We start from the raw sequence: 18,154 nt of genomic DNA, 5'->3' as shown, positions 1-18,154 counted from the left end.
TATGGGAGCTGAAGCTTATATTTTTCATAACCTTAAGTCAGTAGCATCGTTTGGATGACATAAGTTTCCTAGCTTATGAAAAAAAATAAGCTATGGAAAAAGAAGCTAGCTGAAGTAGGTTTTAAAAATAAGCTCCTAAGCTTTATAGCTTATGATGTTTAAAATTACACTTTTGACCCTTATATAATTATCTATCATATCATATATTTTATTGTCTATTTTATTCAGTTTACAACAATAAGCTCAAACTCTAGCTACTTTTCACCAAACACTTATTAAAAAATAAGCTCCAGCTTTCAGCTTAAAAAATAAGCTCCAGTTACCAACTTCAAAAATAAGCTTCAGCTACTAGCTCCATCCATAAGATCCAGCTCTAGCCATAAGCTTCAGCTCCAGCTAGTAACACCAAACACACCCTTAATTCGACTATGTTTTCAAAATAAAATATTGAAAGTCCGTACTTATTTTCGGACATCAGTTTGGGATCACCCAGGGTGACTTAACTACCACGCGTTCATCTCCCGTAGTTGTATAACCCGCCCCCAACTACTGCTCTGAAGGAAACCCGGACCAATTTGAAGACATGGCCGGTAAAACCCCCCTCCCCATTGCCCTCGCACTAAGCGCAATGCAAGGGTGGATACTTCAGGTTAGAGATAATATTGAGTGCAATATTGCAGTCCAGTGAGTCGACTTTCGGACGTCTAGCCCACTATTATCGGATGAGCTACAAAAGCCCGTAGTACTTGTTTTCTGTTCTTGCCTGTTCGGGTTATTTTGGGTCGATGCAGCCCATTTTTTTCTTTGATTTTTTGTTTTAAATAAATAAATTAAAAAACACCCTCGACAAAAAGCAACACAATCCGAGTAGTTGATGTGAGCCAACACTAACAGACCCTGAAACACAAAAACCCTAATATTTGGGATAAAAAAAGATACAGATTAAAGTCATAGTATTTGTAAGTGGATAATGGCAGAATCGTTGAAGGAAGAAGGAAACGCATATTTCAAAGCTGGAAATTATTTAAAAGCAGCTGCTGTTTACACTCAAGCCATCAAGAAAGATCCTGAAAACCCTACTCTTTACAGGTATTACCTTTTCTTTTTTTCATTAACCAATATTGATAATTAATATTATTTAATTTCAATGTTTACACTTCAATTTTCTGTTTTTTGCTTCTTCATTTTGTTTCATTGTTTATGTGTGTCTTCAATATTAAAAGATAGGATGATAGGATGATAAAGGTGTTAACTTTTGTGCTCACTGCCATCAATTTATAGATTGCTGGAAGTACTAGAAAATGTGTTAATGTTTGTGTAATGATTATTACAACAACAACAACAACAACAAAACACAATACCACATGAGTGGTGTATGGGGAGGTGAGATGTAGACAATCCTTCCCCTATCCGAGAATAAAGACAAGTCGTTTCTCCACCCAGAGTGAAAAACACTCTCATAAGTAAGTAGAGAAAGTCATCCTTCTCTTTATTCGATGGATAAAGAGATTGCTTCCGAGAGGACCTCCGGCCTTTAAGTGGGAAAAGTTTTTTTTGAAAAAATAAAATAAAAATACAACATAAAAGTAATAATGGACGCCATGAAAATGGTAGAATTAAATTTCCATGAGTTTTAAATCGTGCCTGGAATTTAATTTCCATGTGTAATGATTATTAGTAAATCTAAATACTTTGATTTAGGGTTTTCTACATTTACTATTATTAAAATATATGAAGATAGAATTTTTTACATTTGAACACGTTATCTGAATCTTCTAGGGACGCTAAACACTTGCAATTCTTTAGTAAATAGATATGAAAAAGTGGAGAAATTATAATGTATCTAACTGCATTGTAACTCTTGTATGCTCCAGCAATCGCGCTGCGGCGTTTCTAAATCTTGTTAAACTCCAAAAAGCACTGAGTGATGCCGAGACAACAATATCGTTGAATCCCACTTGGGAAAAGGTACTAACTTTTATATCGTGATACGTGATAAAAAAAGTGTTTTTCTTTCTAAAATGAAGTGTGTAATTCTATATCCACAGGGTTACTTCAGGAAAGGATGTGTATTAGAAGCCTTGGAGCGATATGATGATGTAAGTAATACTCTGCAAACCAATGCATTTGGTTAGAATTCTACTGGTTGGCCCGTATATACATTAGTGGGCCAATTTCGCTTACATGTTTTATGTAAACTAAGAACGGGCATATGGTAAGAAAGTCATCCAATCCAAAGTACACTTAAAAGCCTCTTATATCACTTTATTAGGAGAAAAGGTTAATTGGGTTATCGTAGTCATATTACCACATAATACACATATAAATTTAAGAATGTGTCTGTTCTTTGTCTCAACTCGATTCGAGCGCTTAAAAATTACCAAACCCACCAGTTATAGTTATCTGATTGTTTACCTCTAGTATTAGTTATTGTGGATGTTTTCAGTTTGAGGTGAATATGTGATGATTTTAATGTGTATATATAAATATATAAATATAATGTAGGCATTGGATGCTTTTAAAATAGCCTCTCAGCACAATCCACAAAGTACTGAGGTGTCAAGAAAGATCAAGAGGGTTACTCAATTGTCAAAAGATAAAAAACGGTCGGTAGAAGTGGACAATATGAGATCTAACGTTGATCTTGCAAAGCACTTGGATGGTTTCAAGTCTGAATTGGTAATTTTTAATTCTTATGATGCTCAACAATCTTTTGATTCTATAAAGACTTGTTTTCAGTTTACATATATGAAAGTGTAAGCAAAGTTTATGGTTTGTTTTTGTTAATAACGTGAAAACTTGTTCTTATTATTCTTGTCTTATTCATTATGGTTGGCAATGCACCTTTTGTAAAATCATTTTATTCTTTCTTTTGTGAATATGTATGAAAATAAATCTTTTCCTAATAATGTCATCGCCACTTTATTAATCAATAATCATATTTCTGAATTGAGAATTTTGTTATCCATCTCAGTTTTTTTTTTTGGTTTTCAACAATCAAGGTTACAGTTCTTATTTTAATTTATTTGTTTCGTGTTAGTTGTGTAAAGAATTCAAGATTGTTACTGATAAATTTGAAGGGGAATAATAATTTTCAAGAATTATGATAAATAGCTTTATAAACTGTTATTTGATTCAGGCACAAAAGTATGTAGATGAGGAATATTGGAAAGATACATTCTCTTTTGTTGTTGAGACAATGGAGAATGCTGTTAAATCATGGCATCAAACATCGAATGTGGATGCTAGAGTTCATTTCCTGCTCGATAAGGAAAAAACCAATACTGAAAAATATGCACCCGTTGTCAACATTGACAAGGTATAAAATCCCTACCGCTATCTATTTTAATGGTAAAATTTCCCTCATAATTTCTCAAAGAGTCTATCTCGCCCTTTCTTTAAAGAAATTTTAACCAATTCAGTCTACTTGGTGTGGAACAATGGGTCAGTCGTTTGGGCAGGGTTACTGGTCAAAATGAGCTCATGTCGAAACGAGTAGTTTCTTGTAGATGGTCTAAAAGGGGTATGTATGGGGCTAAATATAATGGGTCGAGTTCAGTTGACTGAAAATACATTATGCTTAAAAGTCTTGCAGTATTTTCTATGTATAAGATAATTAGCGTGTCAAATATGATTACACACATTATACTATTTCATAGATAAACTAGCTTTACTGTTATATCTCTTTAGGAGTTTTTTTATTTTTATTTTTTGTATTAGAAATACACACCTGTTACCATTTAAGCAATTGTTCCGCCTTTTCTGGTTGACATGTTTATAATAATGCATAACCTAAAGTGGCGCCTTCATACTCAAATGGTTTGAAATTGCAACCTCTAATTCCAATCTAAATCCATTCCCAATGCTTACATTTATTTACTTTAAACAGGCGTTTGAATCACCCCACACACACGGTGATTGCGTTTCGTTTTTAAGGCAATATGCAGTGGACTCTTGCTCGCGAGGAGCATGCTTAATTGCACCAAAGGGTATCATATCATACCCGCAGGTAAAGAACTATTATATGTCGTTTCTCTCATTTTTGTTAATTGATTAAACTTTGTAACTCGGCATTTTATAAAATTAGTGTGCGAGAAATATAACATTATAATCTACAGGTGTGGAAAGGAGCGGGACCCAGGAAATGGAAGCATGGACAAAGTGATGGATTTTTTGTGCAGTTTGAATCGCGTCTCGTCAGACAAGAATGGTTCATCCCTAGTTCTTCAGAGAAAGGCCAAGTATTGTGCAGGTTCGTGTGATAGTTACGTTTTAGTATATCTAATCTATTCTATTACTATGTATATAATGGTAGGGTATAATGGATTTAATACCCACAAATACTAACATATGACTCATAGTTTAGACTATAATGGACTGGTACGCATGTTTATATCCATATCTGATCAGCTCCTTCAGATGTTAAACAGATTTAGATATATTCTTATTTGCCTATGGAAATTCCTACAAATTACGTATGTAATAAAAAATTTAATCTAACTATAGAATAAATAATGAAGTTAAAAGTCTAATGATATGCCAACGTTGATTGATCCCTGACGATTTTACCCACATACCCATTTCATATTTTTTATTTCTCTTTCATTCTGCATAGATATTAGTTAGTACAATTTGAAATATAAAATACTTTGAAATATAATTGTTTTTCTTATAAAGGTAAGCGATAATGAAACATTTAAAGTGATATATATTGAATGAATCTTTAATTAAAAGATTATATGAAATTGATTTGATATATACTTATCATGTTCATGTCTTTTTAAAGTTTAAATATAAGTTACTTAAGTACACATAGTATTATCTAATGGATGGGATAGTCCTCCATATAAACCAATGCAAATTTTCAAGTATCTAATGACAACCCTACTTCATGACGGCCGCCTCTAGTGGTTCTGATATCCTCACAAGAAGTCTCATGTTAAAACCTAGTTATCAACATATCTTGTGGTGGTAGGGAAAAGGGCTGGAAACGGTCACTAGATAACTCGGTTAGGGCCGTACATTTGAGTAAAAATACTTCCTTTCTCTGGGTAACATGAACAGGAAAACCTTACCCCTACAAGTTAAAATGTCTTACGATAACATGATTTTACCTTGCTTGTCAAGGGTTCCTTTCCTTTTTAAGCTTCTAGTTATACTTATATTCCTAATTTTGGTCACTTACATAGTTACATGTTAAGGGTTCCATTCAAGCATTTGAGTGACATTTTATAATATTTTTGAATTGAATTATGTAAATATGATATTTTGGATTATCACAATATCATATATAGAATTCTCCCTATTAAATATTAAATTTTTAGTCTGCTCTCAATTATATTATCTTTTTTCTTTTCATTTGATTGCCTATGCAACGGTTAAATGATTCAAGACAACCGGCAATAAAGTTGGATAAAAGACTCAGTTTTCTCATCTCCATCTCCATGTATTATATAAGTTATTTATTTAATTTTTTCTTCACACAAATGCTCTCTTTTTCAGGGAACCTGTATCATTAGATATCAGTGCTCATGAAGTAATTCCAAGGATATTTAGAGATACCTAGCCTTCACAGACAGATCATCGTCGAACGTGCGTACAATTTTTGAAATTGGTGCAATTTGCATTTGCTAGAATGGGTTAACTGTTGTTTGCTTGTTAAAACATGGATACAATGTCAAGAGCATACTTACGAGTCCAATACCAGCAGTTTCACTAAAGACTTTTAAATTGTAATCTTACGATGAAGTTGCTATGAGCTTTAATGTGCTATTTTTTCTATTTGCTTTGTGATTCGGTTTTCTTTTTTCTACGGTGGAGAGTACACAAGAAACCTGTTAAACTTTTAAGCTATGTGCAAACTATATATGCATATACTCCGTAGTTAGTTTCTTTGATAGCAAAATTTGGATGCATTGTTTATTGTTGATTTGTTGTTCACCTTTTATTTTGGGTGCGAGTTAACCTATATTTGTTTTATTATATTATATTATATTATATTATATTATATACATTTGGTTTGTGGTAGTTTTGGCCACCTCCACCGTATGAAAATGGGGGATGATTCTTACACACTGTTTTTTGATCCTCACACACCCTTTTACCCTATTATTAGGGAGAAGTTCAAGTAAATTGGTATGTGAGGATCAAAAAATAGTGTGTGAGAATCATCCCCCTATGAAAATATACATATACTAATTGTGGTGGGGTTTGTGGTAGTTTTGGCCACCTCCACCATATGAAACGACATTCAACCAAAACCAACCCCAAAAAAGGCAAAAACACCCCCTCCAACTTTTACACACTTACAAAAAATAACCTGTACTCCCGGGGGACTTAAAATAAAAAGTTCACCCGAACTCTTCGACAGCCCGTATCTTTCTCTTCGCTTCGAGTTAAATTTCACTAAACACTCCGTTAAACTCGAAATATTTTCACGAACAAAATGAAACTAACTACATTCGAAATGAACACTTTTTAAAAAACGCTAACACAACGACTGCCCGTATCTTCCTGCTCACCGCGAGTTAATTTTTTTCGACAGCACCGTTAGACTCGAAATAATTTTATAAACAGAATGATACTAGCTACGTTCGAAACAAACACTTTTTAAAAAACGCTAAACACAACGACACCCCGTATCTTCCTGCTCCCCGCGAGTTAAATTTTTTCGCCAACACCATCAGGCTCGAAATAATTTCATCAACAAAAAGAAACTAACTACGTATGAACCGAACAGATTTTAAAAAACACTAAAGACGACGACACCAACAACGACGCATAACACATGAGCCGTTTTCCCTTCTGTAAATAAAACTGCGTTAAATATGAATACGCGGGCCGAAAGACCCCGCCGCATCGCGCGGGCCGGACCGGACTAGTTTATTCCTGTTAATTAATAATTAATTAATGTTCTTCATAAACACCTTTACCACCATGGTGCTCATCGTTATGACTTTAAATAACTCTACTGTTGTGAGCACCTTTTGAATTACTTTGTACTAATGTATTAGACCGCCACTTACGGGGTGATTTTGGTTGTCATTTTTTACGTGGACTGAAAATGATACCCATAACACAATTTAAAAAAAGTGACATTGCCACGCCACAATCATACCACTAAATAAGTCAAAATCTCAAAAGTCAAAATCTCAAAATATCTCAACATCACAGTCACTAGTCTTATTGTGTATTCATATTCATATTTTCATTATTATTGCTTTGCTCGACTTGCATATGTACTTATATAAAAGTGAGGATGCAACATTAATTTAATTAAATATAAGGATGCAAGAGAATCTTAAAATGACACAGAAGTAATAGTTATAGTTTGACTGAATTATTAGGGTATAAATTATACCGTATAATTTCTCACGCCTTTTTTTTTTGTTGTTGTTTAAAGTCAATCAATTAATATTAACATACTACAAAAACAAGCATCATGTAAACATGGATCCACACCCACCATTTTGTATGAATATGCCCTCATCCATATCGTTTTATGAATTGGTGCATTTGGTGCATCCATAATATAAAACGATGCATTCATGTGCACATATGGCTGCTACATTCTTGACATCTATTTTCTCATTCATAGCAACGGACGATGCATGAATTAACATAATTTTTTAACGGTCGTTAACAAAAGTGACTCATCGCGTAAACCATAACATCCAAATTAAGACCAACCATATAATATAATACCTATAATAAGAATAAGATCATAATAATAGGCTGCTTCTATCCTGTTTATCAATAATCATGACAATGAATGGTCAGGATGTTCATTTACTTTTAATATGAACAGTAAAGAAGCTACCGAACAATGATGTTCATTTACACGAACTAAAGAAAAACTTCCGAAACTGAAACAGAAACAATGAAAATAACCAATATACAATGTTGCATTTCCAGCAAAATGGCAATACGTTAGTTTACATTCACCAAAACTGAACATTTTGATACACAATCAAGACCAGACCGAGTTTCAAAATGATCTTGTGTCGACTGATCGTACTTCAAACCGATCATTTGAAGATGTACTAGAAACATGTGTTTCGCTTCTGACAGTACCAGAATATTGAGTTCTGACACTACTTTGTTGGTCTTCATGGTGGCCTCTCATTGATTGAAATCTCAAATCCTCAAAATAGTTACCTAACCCGGGGGCTATTTCTGGGACACATATTCTTCCTTCAAGCATACTGACTACCTCAGACATAGTTGGCCTAATTTGAGGAGATCCATTTGTGCACAAAAGTGCAACTTTTACAACAACTTCTGCTTCTTCTTTGTTGACTTTTGACTCTAGCCTCTCGTCAAGTAGCTCCTCGTATTGTTTACTAGTTTGTAAACGACAAGCCTACAAATATATGTTAACTTGTTAAGGATATTTAATTGCTTATTAAATGTAATGATCTTTCTGTGTATGTTGTCATAGATGGTGTAGCAAATTTGCAATACATTTATATCTTTAAAAAATGGAGATAGGTAGGGGAATGAAAAGAGTACCCAATCTAGTAGACAAACACTATCATTGTTTGGTATGTATTTGTTGTTATTCTTGCCGCTCACAATTTCCAAAGCTACAACTCCAAAACTGTATACATCTGCCTTGTAACTCAAGTGACCCCAAAGTGCATATTCTGGTGCCATGTAGCCTCTGCATTTTTTCAACCCGACCCGTGCATATAGAATTACCCGTTTTGTCAGTTCTAGTTGTGAAGTAAGAAATCAAATAGAGATTAAAACTTGAATTGCTGAAACGTATAAGAAGGCGAAGAAGAATTACATTGTTCCAGCAACTCGTGTGCTTACATGCGTCTTCTCATCTTCATCTAGCCTAGCCAAACCGAAATCTGATATTTTTGGATTCAGATCTTTATCGAGAAGCACATTTGTAGCCTTTATGTCTCTATGTACAATTTTAAGTCTTGATTCTTCATGAAGAAATGCTAAACCTCTAGCAATCCCAACACAAATCTTGAACCTTGTTGCCCAATCCAACATGAATCCACTTTTATTCGAATCTGTTTATACTGAATAATATCATGTGACTAGTAACAAAAACACCAAATACAAAAGGAGGATCAAGAATAGAGAACTTTAGTTGACTCACCGAATAGAGCACTCGCAAGGCTATTGTTTTCCATGTACTCGTACACAAGCAATAGTTGATCATCTTCAATACAACATCCATGAAGCTTTACAAGATTTGGGTGCTGTAAACAAGATATTACACCGATTTCGTTTAAAAATTCACGATTTCCTTGTCTTGAACAAGAAGAAAGCTGCTTTACAGCAATTACGGTGCCATCACGTAGCGTACCCTGCATTAATCAACTTGACTTAGTTTACATAGACACATTACATTACAAACAAAAAGTAAGATCATAAAATCCATGAGGGTATTCTAAGTTATTGCCTTATAAACAGGCCCGAAGCCACCTTCTCCTATTTTGTTTGTGGCATCAAAGTTTCTTGTTGCAGTTTTTAGTTGTTTAAATGAAAATGATACGGTGGTTAACTTCAGCCCTTCAAAATCTGTTCAAAACAGTGCATAATAGATTGTTATTGTTCTCAACATTAATAGAATATTGTACGAAGCATAAGGGGCTAAACACATAATACTGTACTTTATAGCCTCAACTAAATTAATGAATTCGATTGTATCATACCTTTGTCATCAGCGTTGCTTTTTTTGCCGTTTGAATACCGTCTCCACCATAGTATTCCCAAGAGTATAAGAACCAGACACAAACCCATAATTGCAAAACCAACATAAGCAACCGTGTTCTTCTTCCCATTGATTGAACACGTTTTAGAATCTGCCCAGACGAGTTTACGAATAATAAGCATCAGAGTAAATAAATTATACAAGAAAATCGACAGGGAAATAGTATAATCTTATAATGCATAACAAATGCCTAATAGCGTAACTGAAAGGAACATATTTCCAAAAAACTTCCCTAAACATCATTATCTACTAGAGACCACTTTTAACGTTACCAATCGTGTCAGATACTCACATGGTTCAACGGAGATAGCTGAAACGAGAGGCCCATAACGTCCTCGTTTGGGAAAACGTGCTGTCCCTTTACCGGCCCAGTAGAATCGTATCTCTAACGCGTTATTTACGACACTTGCATTAAAAGGTACTACCAAAGGCCTTCCAATTCCAACCTCATCTTCAATATTGAAGTCCCTTTTAACAAGTTGTCCCTGAGTTACATATCTTTCAGATACCATTTTCATACATATTTAATTTAATTTAATATATTTATCCAACAATTACCTGGATATATATGTTAAATATCCGTCTTCCGAGACTTTTGTACGTGCTATCATTAACATATTGTATTTCAGCAAAGTGCAGATTAACTAGGTAATCGCCATTTAGTAGACAATAGCTGATATATGTAAGAGACAATGGAGACAAACGTGCGGTTGTATACAAAGGAGGTAAGTTAGTTGAGTTCTGTTGCAAAGATTCAACGTAAATATTTGTTTCGATATTGTCATCGAGGAAATCACCAGTGCTACTAACTCCCCAATTATTATTAGCGCTCGAATGAAAACTTCCTGCACCTCGATCAAATAAACCGTCCCCTTCGTAAAGAACGTCACGGTTGTTTTCTCTTACCGTCAGATCGGTTCCACCACTATTAACATGCATCGAACATCCATCTGTCATAAATCAATCAATAGTTTGATACATGAACATTAAAAATTGAAAATAATATTAAGAAATTTCAAGGATGTATTTCAAGTAGAAACTACTTACATCTAGGACACCTGGCATCTCGTTTGCATGGAAGTATATCCTGTCTGTATAAGATATAAATGTATTTATGTATGAGAGATACAAATCAATATTAGATAATGAAGTGCTACCAAGTACTATATAAATGTGACACATAAAATAAGAATGAGCTTAGACTTGAATATAAATTTCGACAGGCTAATATATCACAAACGGGATGTTTGGTTGTGTGTTTTTTGAAAGTGATTATTATGTCATCTTCAAAAATGAGAATTAGATAACCAGTCGTAATAAAACAGGCAATATTGTGCTTGTTCTGCTATTTGAAGCTGTAACAATAAATATTGCCATTGTGTGGTAAATCTTATTTTTTTAATAACTAATGACCAATAACATATAATTGTAGTTAAGGGAGACTTGTCATATGGAAGTAAAAGTCTTTCACCTAGAAAAAAGGGGTAAAACGGGTAATGTTCCTTTAAAAAAATAGATGGTAGCAAACTATACCCAAACTATAATATGACTTCCAGATAATAACGAGAAATATATATAAGAAGCAGAATTAGCTATCCAAACACTAAAACTGATAATTTCAATAATGAATTCCAGAAAAAAAAAGGTCCAAACACCCTCATAGAACTAATCCAACATGTTATACTTACATATATATATAAAAAAAAAAAAAAATTAGCCTTTCAAATAAAATGTTAAACTTACAATGCGTTTCCTGCTAAAGAACTCTTGAACAGGTTTAGTATTAGATTCCTGGTACAAACATAAAGATGAATCAGTAATATGAACTTGAGAATGTAAAAGATTAACATATAAAGCGGACTGAAAAAATGTTCTCACATGTTCTGTCGACATGTAGGTCGATCAGGTCCTTGCAAAGTAAAGTTGTTGTAGGACAAGTCACTATATCAAAGCAAAAAAAAAATGATGAAAATTATTTCAACGTTAATTCATTTGTAGCTGAAACTGATAGGTGCTGACGATTAAAATAGCTCATGATCTCTACTCCATCGATAGAGCAATGGAATCAACTTAAAACCTATGGATTAATTTCAATTTTAAAAATATTTATCAAAAAATTTTCCTTTCTTATGCTATTTCAGTAAAGATGGCGAAATAGGCGGTAGAGGGGTTGCATCACGGGTTAAAATGAGTTTAGTATAAATTTTGGAACCGGTCAGGCCCACTTAAATCACAAACTCCATTATTTACATATGGGGAAAAAAGAACATTAATGAGTTATGTATAACTATTTTTATGGATTACAAAGACAATATTATTAGGATAATCTGAATCTTTGAATGCACGATATAACGACTAGGGAGAATTTTAGTTGTTCTTTTCGTATTTAACATGTTTGATAGTCCAAAACCATTTTGAAAACAATATTTAATTAAATGGGTTGAAATCTTCACCTCTAGAGCCATATTTTCTATAAGAATCAACCGACAAACATTTCTCTTGAAGATTAAATGATGTTACATCATATCATATATCGTATATAATGTTGAGAGTTAATCCATTAAACATTAAAGTTCAAACTACATCACTAAAAAAGACATACATGGTAACTCTAGAAAGACATACATGGTAGCTCCTTCTATCAAGAGTGAGTCGGGTATATCTCCAGTTAGCATGTTGTTGGTCAAAAATCTGTTCAGACGAAATCACATTGTTAAACATTAATAAATTTAGAAACTCAACCAAAAATACCTTTGTATACACGCATACGAATGCATGCAGACACTTATACATATATTTATGTAAAGAAAAAAGGACATATTTATGTAACAGTGTATATATGCACTACATAAGTTCAAATATCCTCCAAAGTCAAACCGACTTGGTTATACTTACACGAAACGCAAGCTCCTACTAAGGATGTCACCTGATATTCCCCCTGTTAACTTGTTAAAGCTAACATCCCTGTTCAATGTACGGCACAATTTATATCAATGATATATTTCCTTTAACCTACTCATTAGCATATTATTATATTGAGCACAGTATAATCTGATGGAATTGGCAGATGTGCTACTTACAATAGTTTAAGATCTCGTTTTCTCCAAATATAAGCCGGTATCTCTCCCGAAATATTGCAGTTCCTCATTACACTGAGTTCCATGAAAAAAGATTAACAACAAAATTGTAATGGATTCATCGTATAACACAGTTAGAGGTGGCAAAATGTTGGGTAACAGGTCAAATTATGTTCTGGCCAAATCAGGTAATATATTAGGTCTGTGTTGGGTTCACCCAAAACACTTCTTTGTCTAAAATATAAAATTTTTACAACTAGCTAATGCCAGATATGATTAAAATAATACATTAGTAAGTCGGTCATTTTTATACAAAAAAATTATAAGAAGCTTCATGCATTAACAATAGATTATGGGTGACTTTCAATCCATCTTAAAATTCTTACAAAATTTTATTTAACCTGTTTAACCCATTTATCAACCCTTTTTGAACTAAACGGGTCAAGATTGCCACCTCCACCTTAAATATGTGCAGAACACAATCGGCATACACTGTTTGTAGACCGTTAGCATTATCTATAAGAGGGAATCCCTGAGTTGGTCCATTTATTTCACAAATTCTTCTGCAGAATGAGCATCATCCAGTTAATAGTTACTTCCATGAACTAAACAAAACGATATAATATCTAAAAATAAAAGTGAAGTTAATTAAAGGAATCTAAGAATGAGTTCTAAACTTACAGATCAATCAAATTCTTAAGAAGAGATATGTTTGAAGGAATTGGTCCATGCAGCCCAGTCCCAATTAATTCTCTTAAATAATAAGGATACAAACGACGAATAGGTATATAATAAGTTTATATATGCTACATAATTCTATATTTGGTGCAGTATGCATATGAATGGAAATTTATCTTACAGTTTATTTAGTAATTTCCAATTCTGTATGAAATTAGGTATGGACCCGCTGAAGTTGTTGTCACTTATCCTACTGTAGAAAAGATTGATTTTCCACTCAGTTAGAATATAGCTTAGAAATAATTGTCATAACAAAACTACACTCACTTTTTCCTCCTAAAAAAAGATAAAAAGATACAAAATGACACAAAAAGCTAAAAAGATACATAAAAAGGAAGTATTTATATAATAGAAATGTGAAGAGTGTTTACAAATCTGTCAAATTTCTCAATTCAGCTAAGGATGCTGGCACCATTCCCGTCAACCGGTTTGAGGATAAGATCCTGAAGTAATATAGTTATCATAACTCAGCAAAAACTGTTAGGAATTGATATATCAAAAAAGGAAAAATAACAAAATGGAAATACGTCTTACAATGATTGTAAGTTAACTAATCTCCCCAGCTCAGAAGGAATGATCCCAGAAAAGTTGTTTGCTTCGAAGTTCCTGTTCGAAATTTGTAGTTACATCATATCATAAATAAACTATATTAAACACTAAATTAAACTAAATCAAACATATTCACTAAGTTGCAAGTGCAAAAGCAATAACAGGAAAGATAACCGAATGATTAAAAGCCATACAAATAAGTCAAAGTGGTAATATTTCCAACTTCCGCTGGTATTTCTCCTGAAAAACGGTTTCCAAGAAGAGAACTGCATCATAAACTGCGAGTGGTCAAAGCTACGAAAAATAGGCTCGGGTCATAGGTTTAAAGTGATATTATAAGAATAAAAAAAAGTTCACATTGACTGCAACTGCGTTGACCCCAATTCAGATGGTATTGTGCCACCAAGGTAATTGTAAGCAAAATCACTGCAAATGAATCACAATGTATCATTAGGTAAGATTCTTCAATACATTTAGGCTGACATCAGCATAGATACCATTGTATTTAAAAGAGAACTTACATCGTGCGAAGGTAAGGAAGCTTTACTAGTCCAGGTGGAAGGACACCATCAAGACTGTAATACTTATGGGTGCTGCATTGAAGGAAATAAATAAACAATACAAATAACAAGATCAATGGCAGATGTGCATAAGAACTCAAGTAAGGCTAAAAGATATGATGAATAAAATGAGAAATAAATCGTGTAAAAACATAGATATGATAAACAGAATGCAAGAGAAGGAAAATACATAGTTACAATATGACAATCGGTGTCATTGTTGCAGTCAATAATATCACATTGGACACTAGCATCCGCTTCAGGGTGAGGCTTTGGCCGTACGGATATTTCTTCAAGTTGACAAGAGTTCGAATTTAACCTCCAATTTGTTGCACCCATTATTCTCATTATTTCTTCAACAGCCTCCACTGAACAAGAATAATGTAGAAATTAGGTACATTTGAAGAAGGTTAAATATATTTATATGAACAAATAAAATAATCACATAAAAGCTCATTAACATAAGTGGTGTATGGGGAGGTGAGATGTAGACAATCCTTCCCCTATCCGGGAATAAAAACAAGTCATTTCTCCACCAAAGAGTGAAAACACTCTCAAAAGTAGAGAAAGTCATCCCTCTCTCTATTCGGCGGATAGAGAGATTGCTTCCGAGTGGACCTCCGGCCAATAAGTAGTAAAAAGTTTTTAAAAAAATAAATAAAATAAAATTGAGACGCCATGAAAATGGTAAAATCAAATTTCCATGGGTTTTAAATCTTGCATGAAGTTTGATTTAGGCTCTAAGAGTCATTCAAGTCTTCAATAAATCGACGCTTGCTGTCGACTCAATAACTAGAGCCATTATAATCAAAGTATGATATTAATAACAATGTAACACCAACAACCTATATAAGGATCTAGGAGGTATCATATTTTTAACGACCAATGAACTAACCATTTTTTGGTGTAATAATCATCAATACATATTACAAAAAACAATTCATAGACTAATAATCATCACTAACCATCTCAAGATAGCCCAGCAGTTGGGGCCCTGAGTTTCTTGTAAGAGGTCTCTCAGGTTCGAATCCTATCTAGGACGGATATTTACTGGTGACCAGGGATGGATTACACACCCTCCCGGGTAGCCCGAAAAGGGAAAACTTTATACCTTTTTTAATTCATAGACTGAATATCGAGTATAAGTAAGTATGCACTAAATTATCTACTAATAAACATATCATAAGTGTAGCAAAGATGATAGGCTAATGGTAGGGGTCTCAAGTCTGATATTTGTCACAAGAGGTCTCATGTTCAACCCTCAAGAGTAGCATGTCTTGGGGCGATTGGGAAAAAAGTCAAAAATAGTCACATGATAACTCGGTTAGGTCGCGTACATCCGAGTATTACCCAGGTAAGATAAAATGGGAAAACATTATCTGTTTACTAGTTTTCACACATGTAACAGAACACCCACAATTGAAGTTACAAACCAACCCGACTAGCAACTAACTAATGAGACTAATAGATCAAGCTCAATTGACATGTTAGGGCTTTTGATCACAATTAAACCATTATTGACATCCAAAATAGAAATATAAATGGTCAAGAAAATAACTATAATATGGACCTCATATGCAGCAGCTTTAATACTACCATATTATTTAAAAACAAATACATACATTTTTCTTGAAATTTGAGTTACCTTCTTGTTGTGGAACCACAGAGTCTGCAAATCTCAAGTAAATGGTAAAGCTGACTACTAGAAACAGCATCAAATCTGAATTTCTCATCACCAAATTTTATCCTATTTTTGTGTCTAATCAGTAAATTATAATAATACTATTCACCAAATCAACAGTTTATGATAATGGTAACATACACTAGTCAAAGTGATGGAACTATGCTGATACAGAAGTGGGTTTTGTTTGTAGGCATCCAAGTTTGAAAGTGGAATTAATGACGTCATGTTTCAGAATGTTTTAGTGGGTATTAATTAAGGAGTACTATATCTTTCTTTTTAAAATAATTAAACAAGACTTTTCATTGATTAGCAGTCAGCCACATGTGTTTCCTGTCTGGACTCTGGAAATATTCTCCCCTTCCCCTAAAAGCCAAAATCACAAAAGAGTAGTCCCCCTTCTCATACTGTATTAACTACCGTCTTAAATTAATCCACTCCCATAAATACACACTAATATATTTAAATTTTTGGCAAAAAAATAAATAAATATTAAATATATTACTATAAAAGAAACCGATACCTTCATCAAAACGTTGAAGAATATTGTAAAACGTTATAACACAATGACGGAATCACGGTTGACATCAAATTACAAAAGAGACCGTACAGTCTATTGACAAAGTAAAAAATAGATTTTGATCCTAAACATAAACGAATACTTCTTTAGAGTTGAAGAGGGCTTCGATTGCGAGCTGTAAGTAGACTTGGACTTGGGCTATATTGAGAGAAGCCCAATCGACTAATAGCGACTTGGGCTATATTGAGAGAAGCTCAATCGACTAATAGCATCATAAATACATACTAATATACTCTTGCTTTACTTTATCTGAGAAAAAAATAAAATACTAAGAAAAATATTAGGGGTAAAACTTTAAAGCAGTGAAATAATTTTACTTCTTAAACTTTTTGTTTAAAAAAAAAAGCCAAATGATTTAAACGAGAAAAGCAGCACACAGGATATACATCTTGACCTATGAACTAAATCTACATTCACTAAAACACATATTATCACTATTATATACATCAGTACATTTCTTTCACAAAATCATTGAATAAATCTAGTAACTATGTATGTACATACGGCACTCCAGAAGGTCCCACTACGAGAGCCACTCTGGAATAAGCCAATACCCATCCTTTGTGTTGCAAATCCAAAGAAAAACTTGGATTTATGATCCATTGAGACCACGTAATTGAGAATTTCTTTCCTCGTTACGAAATCCACTCAAAACTCTTATATTGAACTTCGTTTAAGATGTCCACTCCCGACTTGCATTTGTTTTAAAAAAACCTTTTGATTCCGGTTCCTCCAAATCAAATACCCGCAAACCTATCTAACCGCTTGCCAAATCAAATGTCTTTCCTTTGTGCTACGAATACCTTGCTCCAACCCGAAAATGTTTGCTAAATTTATACCACCTGTAGGGTATGTTACACACCACTATTTGAAAGCTTGCCTCTATACCTCATCCGCTAACTTGCATTCCTTAATGATATGTTCCACGGATTCTAACGCGTCATCGCAAACCGGACACCTTACTGAAACGACCCAACCCGTCGTATTCCGGCCCAGAATTTTTTTTCCTTTTTAACCAAATAATATTTACAACATTTAGGTCCCAATTATGTTTCCAAAAACATCTTCATTACAATAGTAAGTTTAATCGACTTTAAAACATACATTGCATAAGTTGAAATACAAAACGGGCATACGACCCAAGACCCGTTTGACATAACCAAAAGGTAAACCTTGACCCGACTATTTTACTTTTCAACAAAACCGAGCATGGTGATTCGGAACGCTACCCAA

The 18,154-nt window shown here is 33.7% G+C and overlaps 2 protein-coding genes across 2 annotated transcripts; one reads left to right on the top strand and one right to left on the bottom strand.

The window, feature by feature from the left end:
* Nucleotides 1-777: 777 nt before the first annotated feature.
* LOC139843871 (uncharacterized) lies at nt 778-5,784 on the top strand. The gene is made up of 8 exons (XM_071834044.1): nt 778-1,089; nt 1,875-1,968; nt 2,049-2,099; nt 2,506-2,679; nt 3,140-3,319; nt 3,890-4,009; nt 4,119-4,252; nt 5,503-5,784. The coding sequence occupies exons 1-8, from the start codon at nt 971-973 to the stop codon at nt 5,564-5,566; spliced, it is 936 nt and encodes a 311-aa protein (XP_071690145.1). The 5' UTR covers nt 778-970; the 3' UTR covers nt 5,567-5,784.
* A 1,964-nt stretch (nt 5,785-7,748) lies between these two features.
* Nucleotides 7,749-16,486, bottom strand: LOC139904618 (probable LRR receptor-like serine/threonine-protein kinase RFK1). The gene is made up of 24 exons (XM_071886543.1): nt 16,306-16,486; nt 14,851-15,028; nt 14,622-14,693; nt 14,458-14,526; nt 14,295-14,366; nt 14,086-14,157; nt 13,923-13,994; nt 13,673-13,744; nt 13,495-13,566; nt 13,305-13,376; nt 12,817-12,888; nt 12,632-12,700; nt 12,362-12,427; nt 11,615-11,677; nt 11,480-11,527; nt 10,784-10,827; nt 10,295-10,686; nt 10,029-10,221; nt 9,678-9,827; nt 9,425-9,543; nt 9,119-9,329; nt 8,792-9,029; nt 8,512-8,662; nt 7,749-8,362 (listed from the first exon to the last, which is right to left on the bottom strand). Exons 1-24 carry the CDS (start codon nt 16,391-16,393, stop codon nt 7,988-7,990), a joined length of 3,030 nt encoding a protein of 1,009 aa, XP_071742644.1. The 5' UTR covers nt 16,394-16,486; the 3' UTR covers nt 7,749-7,987.
* Nucleotides 16,487-18,154: the final 1,668 nt, after the last annotated feature.

This window comes from Rutidosis leptorrhynchoides, chromosome 4, assembly GCF_046630445.1.
Source record: "Rutidosis leptorrhynchoides isolate AG116_Rl617_1_P2 chromosome 4, CSIRO_AGI_Rlap_v1, whole genome shotgun sequence".
Lineage (NCBI taxonomy): Eukaryota > Viridiplantae > Streptophyta > Magnoliopsida > Asterales > Asteraceae > Rutidosis > Rutidosis leptorrhynchoides.
The sequence above is the reverse complement of the archived record's forward strand: the minus strand, read 5'-3'. Positions and strand labels throughout refer to the sequence as shown.

Coding starts and splice junctions, on each gene's coding strand:
- LOC139843871 (XM_071834044.1), top strand. CDS start 971: ATGGCAGAATCGTTGAAGGAAGAAGGAAACGCATATTTCAAAGCTGGA. Junction 1,969..2,048: donor TGAATCCCACTTGGGAAAAG/GTACTAACTTTT, acceptor CTATATCCACAG/GGTTACTTCAGGAAAGGATG. Junction 3,320..3,889: donor CCGTTGTCAACATTGACAAG/GTATAAAATCCC, acceptor TACTTTAAACAG/GCGTTTGAATCACCCCACAC.
- LOC139904618 (XM_071886543.1), bottom strand. CDS start 16,393: ATGAGAAATTCAGATTTGATGCTGTTTCTAGTAGTCAGCTTTACCATT. Junction 14,158..14,294: donor ATTACCACTTTGACTTATTT/GTATGGCTTTTA, acceptor AATTTCGAACAG/GAACTTCGAAGCAAACAACT. Junction 9,828..10,028: donor AGCTATCTCCGTTGAACCAT/GTGAGTATCTGA, acceptor TCGTCTGGGCAG/ATTCTAAAACGTGTTCAATC.